The 10,996-nt window shown below is 31.8% G+C and overlaps 1 protein-coding gene across 1 annotated transcript; it reads right to left on the bottom strand.

Moving 5' to 3' along the window:
* Window positions 1-337: 337 nt before the first annotated feature.
* Window positions 338-3,269, bottom strand: LOC143581873 (B-type cell cycle switch protein ccs52A-like). Its single transcript, XM_077064554.1, has 10 exons — window positions 2,723-3,269; window positions 2,496-2,618; window positions 2,310-2,414; window positions 1,442-1,621; window positions 1,284-1,346; window positions 1,015-1,209; window positions 829-930; window positions 676-738; window positions 529-597; window positions 338-443 (listed from the first exon to the last, which is right to left on the bottom strand). Exons 1-10 carry the CDS (start codon window positions 3,233-3,235, stop codon window positions 390-392), a joined length of 1,467 nt encoding a protein of 488 aa, XP_076920669.1. The 5' UTR covers window positions 3,236-3,269; the 3' UTR covers window positions 338-389.
* Between the last annotated feature and the right edge of the window lie 7,727 nt (window positions 3,270-10,996).

Below are 10,996 nucleotides of genomic sequence, written 5' to 3'. Positions count from 1 at the left end.
TCATAATTCTATACCTAAGATTTTATAATATATTTCACATAGATACAAGAATTAGAAGTGATTTACTGTTCCTATCTGTTATTCTAAATTTTAAATGGCACAGTAAAAGAATTAACACTTCAATGGACCAAAAGGGGGCCAAACATCAGGCACTAAACTACTCAGGTTTAACTTGGTCTAATTTCAGAGTAGGTAACAGCACTGTTGACTTTTAACTTATATTCACAAATTTACACCAAAAATAGATAGAGGTAAAATAAAGAGTCGGCTCTGCAGCATCTGCATTGGCATGATCAAGCTGATCAACATGGTACTCTTGTTAATCCTAAGTTATGTTGAAACCATTCTTTCATGCACTTCAATGATGACCCGAAATCTCAAAAGTGAGATTAGCGAATGTGCGTTCTGCCAAATGATGATGCACCAATTTCACTCTCTGTGTTCTGCATAACATCGATCATACATATGTTTCAGTTACATTTTAACTTTAAAATTTAAGTAAAAACATTTCAGTCCAAACTTTATTACCTGAGATTTGGGTGATGGAAACACGTTCCAGAATCTAAGCGTTTCATCTCCAGCTCCCGTCACAATCGTCTGCAAAACCATTTTTGTTAATAAATTTATGATAATATTCTCTAAACTTATAATCACAAAAGTAACTTAAAAATCTACCTGCCCATCTGGTGAGATTGCAAGATACAGAACTCTATATGTATGCCCAGTAAGTGTCACAAGCTGCATTGCAGATCATATATTGAATGTTAAAAAAGTTACCATAAATTCTTGAGGGCAATTTCGGCACATTACATTATTAAAAACTGTTACCTTAGACATAGTAGGGTATTTCCAAACAATAATCTGATTTTGGGAGTATCCGTGAGTGCTCACGAGTTCATTGACATTCTTTGACCACACAAGATTGCATACCTGCCATTATAACAACAAGCGAAGCTAGCAGCTTTTGTAAAATGTCTAAACTACCCTTTAATATAGTTTTTACGAGAAAGATACCTGGCTACCAGTATCCATACAGCTCAGGTGAGAATTAGTGGTTGTGTTCCAAAACCGAATACATCGATCAGCAGTGCCTCCACCAGAGGCGAGAAGTCCATAAATATGTGGGGACCATGCAATTGCTTTCACAGCAGCCGTATGTTCACAGTATTTTAAAACAGGTTGTGTCGAATGTTGGTTCCAAACAAAAAGCTGCATTAATAATAATAAGTTAATTAATAACGTATCCAAAAGAGATCAAGAAGGTAACTAACTTAACCACTTACCCTGTTATCATTTCCACCCGATGCTAATTCACGGTTATCATAAGACCACTTGAGTCCACAGACCTACAATTAACAACACAAGATAATAAATAAACCATATATGGTGTAAACAAATTGATTTATGTTAACTAATATATTGGAGGTTAAGAAAAGGTTACCTCTGATTTATGACCACTTAGTTTACTAACAAAATCTTCTTGTGCACGAGGATCACGTTGAAGAATACTTTTGTCACGACTTCCTGAAGACAGCATAGAGGAATTCCAAGCAAGTGCTCCGACACGTAACCTATGTCCTTCCATTGTTCTTACTCTTTTACAACGTGAGGCATCCCAAATCTGATTTGAAATTAAAAAAATAATGTTGGTTAATAACTAACATCATGTTAGGATTCTGCTATAGCATGCTGTAACCAATAGGTTTGGGCAACGTTAAAAGCAAAAATTAAGAGAAAAAAATACTACTTATATTCAAAAGGGTTCGATAAACAAACTAAGTGCGACAATACGTTTAGAGTAGGTTTAACACCATCTAAATTACAAAGATTCTAGCAAAATAAAAACTTCTGCGCATTCTATCATTCATAACAGACATGATTATTATAACTTTATAAAACTTCATGACACCAGTTTTTTACTCATGTCAATCTAGCATGCTACAGTTTTATTTTCTTTTCTATTTTTCTTTGTTAGGCCTTGGCAACAGTAATAGAAGTTGAACAACGAATCATATTCTCAATTTGAATAAGGTTCATCCATACAAGGCATACACTATGTTCTGCTAAGGCTCAGCATTATCTTTAAACTTAAATCTAAACAGAAAAAAACATTAATAAGGTAAGTTAATTCAATAAGGATCTGATTCAGACTATTCTGTATTAATATGTTATAACAACGAACCATATTCTCAATTTCTAAAAACAATTGCATTGAATTACTTTTCTGCACGCGAGTAATTCACTCCGCCAAGATTCACCATCATGTTTAACTAAATAAACAAAAAATACAAATAAACCATTAAAATTACCTGGACTTTTCCATTACTGGTACCGACCGCAAGATTAGTCCCGCGTTGCGCCCACCCGACCGAACACACACTGTCATCAACCCCCAAATCACACAATTTAGTCACCTGCATTTACATTAAACTTCAATTATCATCATGATTCAATACTACACATTTAAAAAAAAAAATTCAATATTAAAAATTTACCTTACTACTACAAGCATTCCAAAGATAAACACAGTTCCCCAATCCCACCGCCAACACGTTGTGAGAAGACCAGTCAACAAGGTTCAGATAAAAATCATCTTGTAATGCAGGTGCATCCAAAACCTAACAAAATATACACACTCAATATCTACTGTCAATTATTATACCCAAAAAAAAAACTACTCAAAACCCATGTCATAAAATCACCAAATTTGCTAAAAACAAACCTTATAAGGAGATTTAGGTACTTTTCTGGGAGCTTTGACCGGGCTTTGACTAACCCCAGGCAACTGATCATCTAACCCTAACGGATACAAAGACGGCACCTTCTGTCTAGTCTCAGTCTTAAACCTGAAAATATTCCGATTAACCGTCGACCCACCACCCGGGTTACTCTTCTTATCTGGCGTACCGGGTGGGCCCCCAAACCCTAGATCCGACCCGAACAATGCAGTCCTCAGTAACGCCGTATACGCAGCGGACGATGATGGGTTTTCTTCGCCACGTGTCGAATCGGACGACGGCGGTGTCGCCGTTGCCGGAGCAGTCGCCGGCGGAGAGATGTTGAAGAGGGCGAAATTGGAGGATGATCGGCACGGGATGAAACGATCGCTGTAGATGGTGCGTGAAGGAGATGGGTGGTAGTAATAAGATGGTGTTGATGGGGTTTGTGGGTCTGAGGGTTTCGATTTGGACGGTGGAGTCGATGAAGAAGATTGATTAGGGTTTGGGTTGTTCATGGTGGATTGATTTGATTGAATGATTGATTTGGGAAGATGGGTTATTGTTATTAGTTTATTTACCCGGGAATAAATAACAGATGGGCTTTCCCGGGAAATTATTATTATTATTATTATTATTATTATTATTATTATTGAAATCGGATTTTCTTTTCCTTTTATTGGTCTTGTTTCCTAGAAAGTAATAATTTGGTGGATTTTGTTTGAAAAAATAAGCTATCTTATCCTATATTATTTAGTAGCTTTTATCTCCTATATTACGAGATGGTTTTTTTATAATATTTATTAGTTTTAGAGCCATTGTAACACACGACATAATCTAAATAATAAAGTTATAATTAAAGCAAATAAGTACATAACGTATATGAAAAAATCTATTACATCTATGTCTGTATCTATACTATATATACATAAATATATTTTATTTATATCACAAAATGTCTTTTTTAAATAAACTGAATAAAATCAAATGCACGTGCAAAGTACATAAGAATGTTCCTTTTATGGAAAATTTCATTCTCAATACCATATATGTATAAATAAAAGAATTTTGGTTATGAACCAATTCCGGGCAAAAGACTTCTCATACAATGATATTTCAAACCACTCAGCCTAAATACAGATGGAGCGTCACCTTTATTGATATGTTAATCAGTATACCACTCATAAAAGGAACGAATACCATTAACTTGTAACGACGGATGCTCTTCAGGAACAGCTTGTTTTTCTGAGCTACACCATGAAAAAGTATCTGGTAAGTTTGAAGGGCTTCTCGACTTTGCCAATGACAACATGAAAATAACACGTTAATTTGTTCAATATTGTGAATGTTTTGCTTTACTTAAGCATAGTTTTGCATGACATGTTTCACATGCAACTCTCTAACCACCATTGAAGGAAAAATCAATTATCACACAAATGTTTCAAATTGAAAAAAGTTAGAAGTATTTATGGGTCAGGAGGTTACATGTCGGAAGTATTCGCCGTCTTTTATTGAATTGTAATAATTGAGGGAAAAATAGTCAATTCTTCAAATCCTGAACCTTTTGTTAATTTCCAAAATGCCCTTGAAAATAAATTCAAAACCCAAATCATGTTAAAAATTCTAACTTTCATCCGTTTGATATATTCAAGGCAACACTTTGAATCCATAACAAATTTGAAGATAAATCTATTTGTGTTATCAAACTTTTAAAAATACTCGGATCACCCCCCCCCCCTTTTGACCCGTTACAAATTTTGAGCCAGATATAGTTGGTTTGTACCAAACAACCTATTTACCAACTTTTGACCCATAACAAATTTAAGTGGCACAAAAAACCCAAAAAAAATCCTTAATAATAAAACCCAAGAAACTAAATATGATAAAATTTGTTATATATGAAAGTGATTGGTATATACCATCCTTACATTTTAATATATATATAATTTACTATATTAACCGAAAAAATAAGTTGATAGATTTAAAACATATATTTATAATTTATAAATTTATATGACAATTTACAAAAACAATCAACAGATAAATGAATTGATTTTAAAAATGGATCGAGTTTTCAGCATATACTTGCAATTTAATGATTAAAAAATTTGCTTCGTAAAATGAATGCAAATTCGAGTTTTTTTTTCTTTACATTACTCAACAATATACAGTGTATATTAATTATAACATTTGAAATTATATTTTTTTCAATCTTTAGCGAACAGGGTTTGTTGTTGATTTTTTTGGATTTCACAAAGTATGTTTTGAAATATATTCTAACAATGTATGGTAGTATAATATGTAAATATTTATTTTTATAAAAATACATATATAATATAAATATGAGTGTAAAATGAAAGTAAATAAATATTGATCTATGACATATATTAGTTTAGGAGGGAAAAAAATTTTAAGGTTTAACCATAAAATGACATGTGTCTACAATTATTTTACTTTATTAGAATATGTAGATATATTTTTTGAATTTAAAATTATTTATTGTAAGGACGTTAATAATATATTTAGGATTTGTTAATGAAAGGATTTCACAAATAAATTAAATACTCTAACCTGGTTTAAAAGCTATTTAGGTTTTGTGAGGCCCATGACCCACTTATGTTTTACAATAAAATTGTTTCTTAATTATAAATAATATATTTTAAAAAAATTAGATATTAGTTTTTATTTTATAGGGTTTTCATATCAAACTAGTTTTTATCCCCGTATTTACGAGGGTAGTTTTACATTTTTCGTTTCTAGTATTTATATATTTTTTGGATTTTAATTTTATTTATTGTAAGAAAGTTAATAATATATTTAGGGTTTGATGATGAAAGGGTTTCACAAATAAATGTGATGTTATAACCCGTTTAAAAGCTATCTGGGTTTGGTCGGTGAGACTCGTGACCCGCCTTATTTTTTTACTATAAAATTGTTTCTTAATTATAAATAACATATTTAAAAAAAATCGGGTATTAATTTTTAGTACATCCCTATTTTATAAGATTTTAATATCACATATTTGGTGAGATTAATTTTTAATATAATGAGATCTTATAACCCGTTTAAGGGCTATCTGGATTTGGTGAGACCCATACCCATTAATTCGGGTCAAATACATGAGAAGCCTCCATTTACAAATAAAACAATTTGGTGACTTGAGAGAATATAGGATGAGATTAAGATATTTGGGTTTGATGTATATTTAAGATATTTGGTGAAATTAATTTTCAATTTAATGAGATGCTATAACCCGTTTAAGGGCTATCTGTGTTTAGTGAGATCCATATATGTGAATTCCGATCAAATGCATGAGAAACCTTTATTTAAAAATAAAGCAATCTGGTGGCTTGAGAGAATCAACCATAGAGTTTTTAAAAGTTTTGTTTATATATGTTTAAGATAAGATTAAGATTCTTGGTTTTATATTATATGATTCTTTAAATTTACTTCTTATTTTAATATATTGTATATTTTTATTAAACATAAAATGATTCGGATTAGCAAATGTTATCCCAACCAAAAACATCAAATTACACTGATTTGCGCAAATCAACATGTTATTTCCGACTCTATTCTTGTTCCACGAGAAAGAGCAGACCTTAATGTCATTGAAAGTCTAGATGTTTTCCAAGTTATATTGATTCGATTATGAAGTTTTAACCATTTAAGGTTAAGTTCAATTATATTTTATTAATCTTATACGGTATGAAATTTATAAAAATAAATATTTTAGGTTATTCGCTTAGCTATTAGTAACGAATATGGACTTCATAAGCTAAAATTAAACCGTTTAGAATAAGTCATATCAATATAATTTGTTGATACGGTTTGGTGTCATGGTCTAGGTTTATTAGGGATTCAAGACAGTTATTGGTAATCTCAGTTACATAATGCATGTTAAATTCTTGTAGGATAAATAAATACCAGATGGTGTGTTAAAATTACTTATTGGATTTCATATACATCTCTCACTGTTAATTTTTAGGGAAAACTTTATACAATAGTAACAAAGTTTTAATTGTATTACCCATATATTAGAAGTATAGGCATGAAAAACTAGCGAAATAGTTGATTAAATTATAATTAGTGTGGGTATGGTTCGGGTGAATGGTATGCATGTTTGGAGGAATTGAGCCATGCTATCATTTAATACCATACTCGTCCATACTTGATAAAACTATTTTTCAACTAATTTAATATCTAATCCCACATCTGAATACCCTAATCAAATGTTTCAGTCAAGTCGCGTTCATTTATCATCCCTCAATATGATTTTGGTAATCCCGAAATGTACAAGAATACATCACTATAAGTTACTAAATGACATATCAATTTTGGACAAAATCTATGTTGGAAATTAGGCCCAATTAAAAACATTACTCGAACAACCGGTTTTGTGATCAAACACCAGATCACGACTCTTTCTTTTTACTCAACAAATTACAAACTTGCGCACAAATTGCATATATAGACACTGATCATCCGTTTATACTAAAACCCTAATTTGTAAAACAAGGCAACCTCTTCAAGCCTTCAAATTCCACTTTCCTTTAAGAAAAAAGCTCATTAAATTTCTTAATGACCCCTTTCAATATTAACTACAATTATCTAAGTTTATGTAAAAAAAAACAGAACAACATTTGAAAAGTTTAAATGAAGTGTTTGTTATACTATTAGGATCAAGTGAAGTGTTTTTCCGGTTTGAAATCAGACTGTTCAATGTTTGGGGTTGAGTTTGAAAAATGCTTATTGACTTATTAGTGTTTTCAAAAAAACGATAAGTTAAAATGTATTTGGCAATCACAAAAATCTTTTTTATTTTAGCATTTTGAAAGGGTTAAAAAACAGTTTTTCAAAATACTCAAATCCTATCTTTTCAAAATGGTTTTTTGATAACGCCGATAAGCATTTTTCAAACTCAATCCTAAACATGCTCTAATAAATCGCTCAAAAACACATTTGAAAAGTTTAAAGATGTTAAAAAACAAAATAAAATAAATTCAAAAGAAACCAAACCGAATTGATGAATTCTAAGTTTATGCTCCAGCCCAACACACCCAACGAAAATGACAAAACAGTAAACAGCCCGGGTGGAGAACCAATATGCAATCCAGAAGCCAACCAAGCAATAAGATTTATTAAAGAATGGGTCTCAATTCAAAATATATGCAAATACATAAATCCATGCTTCATGACAAAACATGTAAATTAACGTTGTAAATATCAAAGTGTGGTGTAATAAACAAACAATAAGATTCATTCAAGTATGAGAGCCTTAGTATATACAATACAGATACATAAATCCACGCTTCACAACAAATCATGCATGCAAATTAACATTATAAGGTTTATTATTCAAAACCTCGATCATACACGTTTAAGGTTCATATGGAGACACCCGGTCTTCCACGATATCCACATTGTATCTTCATCAAACATACATCGTATTCATGGAGGACCAAATATAGGATGAATCTTTATTCTTTCTATCTCGAATTTCTAGTTATATGATTAACGATAGACTATGCACGATATAATTGACTTGCTAAGACGACTAATGAACTAATACTTGATTTCCCCTAAACAAATTAACAACATCAAGTCTGAGTGAATCCGGGTATGTTCCACTCATTAAAAAGGTTATAAACACCATAACCATAAGAAAGTGCATGTGATAAGATTAGTTTCTCACTGAAAAAGTGTGTTGGCCGAAAGCCCCATCTAGCAATATCATGTTAACGGAAAAGGACAATGGCATTGTAAAGCCTTTTCATCTAGTGCGTTCGTTAAATGATTTGAGGATGAAGATTCATCTAATTTCTGTGCTAACGGTGGTGACTTCAAGAATTTTCAAACAACACCAGGACCAGGCAGGCAGGCAGGCATGCACCAAGTATAAGCACAAAAGTAAACTTGTGATAAGTAATATACTTATTAATGAATGAAGATAATAGTAACTTGTTTTGAGTTTTTATTATCGAGTGCCACAAAATAATTGGAATACCAACCCCTAATGCATAAAGCTAGTCCTTATTTTAAACCGTCAACTTAACATGGTACATCAGATTTCTAACAAACCTATAAAAACTTTTATTTATCCTTCAGTACTATCATTTCTTGTTTCAAACCGCCACCTCATAACCTTTTTTTTATTTTCATTTATTTAATCTATATCAAGTTATAACTGTTGTAATTAAATATTTTATATTTTGTATAGATATTAGAAAATTAAATTATACAAACACGTAAAAAAAACAATTAGCCATGATCATTCTTGTCAAATGGTGATTTGTTTTGTTGTTCACCTATAGAAATATACCCACCTATACTTTATTTAATATTGGTTAATCTTTTGTTTTATTAAATATTAAGTTGAATGTGGCTGGGCCCACTTTGAAGAGTTTGTCAAAGTTCTTGTACGCGAACTATTTATGCCGGATGATACCACTCCAATGGTGCTATTGATTTGTTATTTTGGTTTGAAACTTTAAAACACTGCCATGTAGTCACCATTGTACCTGATAGTTGGTACTTGGTAGTTGGTAGTTTCAGATTAAGCCCGTCTACAATAGTACCAGTGGCAGTGGCGGTTAGGGCTGTTCACGATCCGAGCCGAACCGAGCGAAGGCTTGCTCGTTTCTTGGCTCATTTACAATCGAACCGAACCGAACGGCTAAAATTCAAACCGAATGAAAAACGAAACGAACCAAAATCGAACCGAGCATTTTTCGATCGAACATCGAGCAATTTCGAGCATTTTTTTATTTATTTTTCACTTTAAATTTTTCAATAAGAAACAAGTTTGAAGGTTGTAAATAATATATTTTGTAAAAAAATTAGTAGTTTTTAGATAAACGTATTATAGGTTGTAAATTTTTAGAAGAAAAAAGTTTGAAATGAAATATAATAAACATGTAAACAAACTTTTAGTATTCTGAAAACTTAAATCGAACTAATAAAACTATAAAACTGACGGAATAGGAAAAATTTAAAAGAGTTTAAAAAACTATATACTTATATTTTATGTGTTTTGTCTATATATTTATATATTTGCTCATATATAATTATATATAAAATAAATTAAAAATATTCGAGCCGAACCGAACCGAGCAGACCTTTGCTTGTTGCTTGGCTCGTTTACAATCGAGTGAAAAAACGAGCAAGCATTTTCCGAGCAAATTACGAGCGATTGGCGAGCGAGTTCGAATGTCGAGCAGTTTGGACGGCCCTAGTGGCAGTGGACCCTATATATTTGGGTGCCCAAGGGTTTATTGGTATGGGCTGAATTGGTTTATTTGAGTGCCCAAGGGTTTATGGCCCATAGTCCATGAGGCTAATAATTATTTTGCGTTTCCTTATATTCATAAAATTTTATATAATGTTTTTCGAAAAATTTACTAAGTTCTCTTCCATATCTTAATCGAAAAGCGAAAGACTATTTTCTTCATGTTAATTGAAAAGATATTTCAATGAAGAAAAAGATTCCTGCCTTCATGCCCATTCTTCTTTTAGTTCATGATATTACAATTATCAGGAGACAATAATCCTAAGATAAGAGGTTAAGATACGGGAATGAAGTATCACGAACATTTGTACTTGTTGGCAGATACATTTAAAGGGCAACAAGTGGTTACACCATCAAAGAAAGAAACTCTGAATCGAAAAGAGTTAAACAAAGAACGGATAAACGCCTATAATAGGCACACCAATAATGCTTGTTAATGCAATGGAAGAATACCAAAGTCGTCGTACAAGAGGATAAGAGTGTCATCTACATATAAGGATGAGAGGTTATAATACATCACACAACACAAAACCAACATGAAAGTAAACGGGATAGGATTGAATTAGAATGGGTATCGCGTGTTAAATGAGCCAACATACCGTACATGCTTATCGCATTCAATTTCTGTTGATAAAAGGTTAGACACGCGAGTCTCTTAACCGGTCTCATCTTTCACGCTAATTGTTTTCTTGGACCTTTGGTGACTGCTATTGTTTATAGGTGAGATTATCATTGACCAACTACAAAATGATAAAATTATTAAAATCTAATTTGCCATTTTTTTTCCAATTCCCAACCCAGAAGAATATATAAATTCTTATTAGAGTTGCACCTCGGAATACCATATTTCCTTATACATCTTTGTAAGTAGGGATCTTGTTTATAGTTAATTTTGGTATTTAACAACAAACAAATGTATAGTGATTATAGTGAATGCCAATAAATCCACCGCACGTCAATTATTCGATCTTTAACCTAATGCTTGTTCTCA

The sequence above is a fragment of the Bidens hawaiensis genome, unplaced genomic scaffold (genome assembly GCF_021521415.1).
Source record: "Bidens hawaiensis isolate Kalapana, Puna unplaced genomic scaffold, B.hawaiensis_p1.1 tig00031211_1, whole genome shotgun sequence".
NCBI classification, from domain to species: Eukaryota; Viridiplantae; Streptophyta; class Magnoliopsida; order Asterales; family Asteraceae; genus Bidens; species Bidens hawaiensis.
The sequence above is the reverse complement of the archived record's forward strand: the minus strand, read 5'-3'. Positions and strand labels throughout refer to the sequence as shown.

Bases quoted from the DNA above. Each gene is read 5' to 3' on its own strand.
- LOC143581873 (XM_077064554.1), bottom strand. From the start codon at position 3,235: ATGAACAACCCAAACCCTAATCAATCTTCTTCATCGACTCCACCGTCC. The intron at 2,619-2,722 runs GTTTGTTTTTAG...ATATTTTGTTAG, and splicing joins TACCTAAATCTCCTTATAAG to GTTTTGGATGCACCTGCATT. The intron at 1,622-2,309 runs GTAATTTTAATG...ATTTCAAATCAG, and splicing joins CCAGTAATGGAAAAGTCCAG to ATTTGGGATGCCTCACGTTG.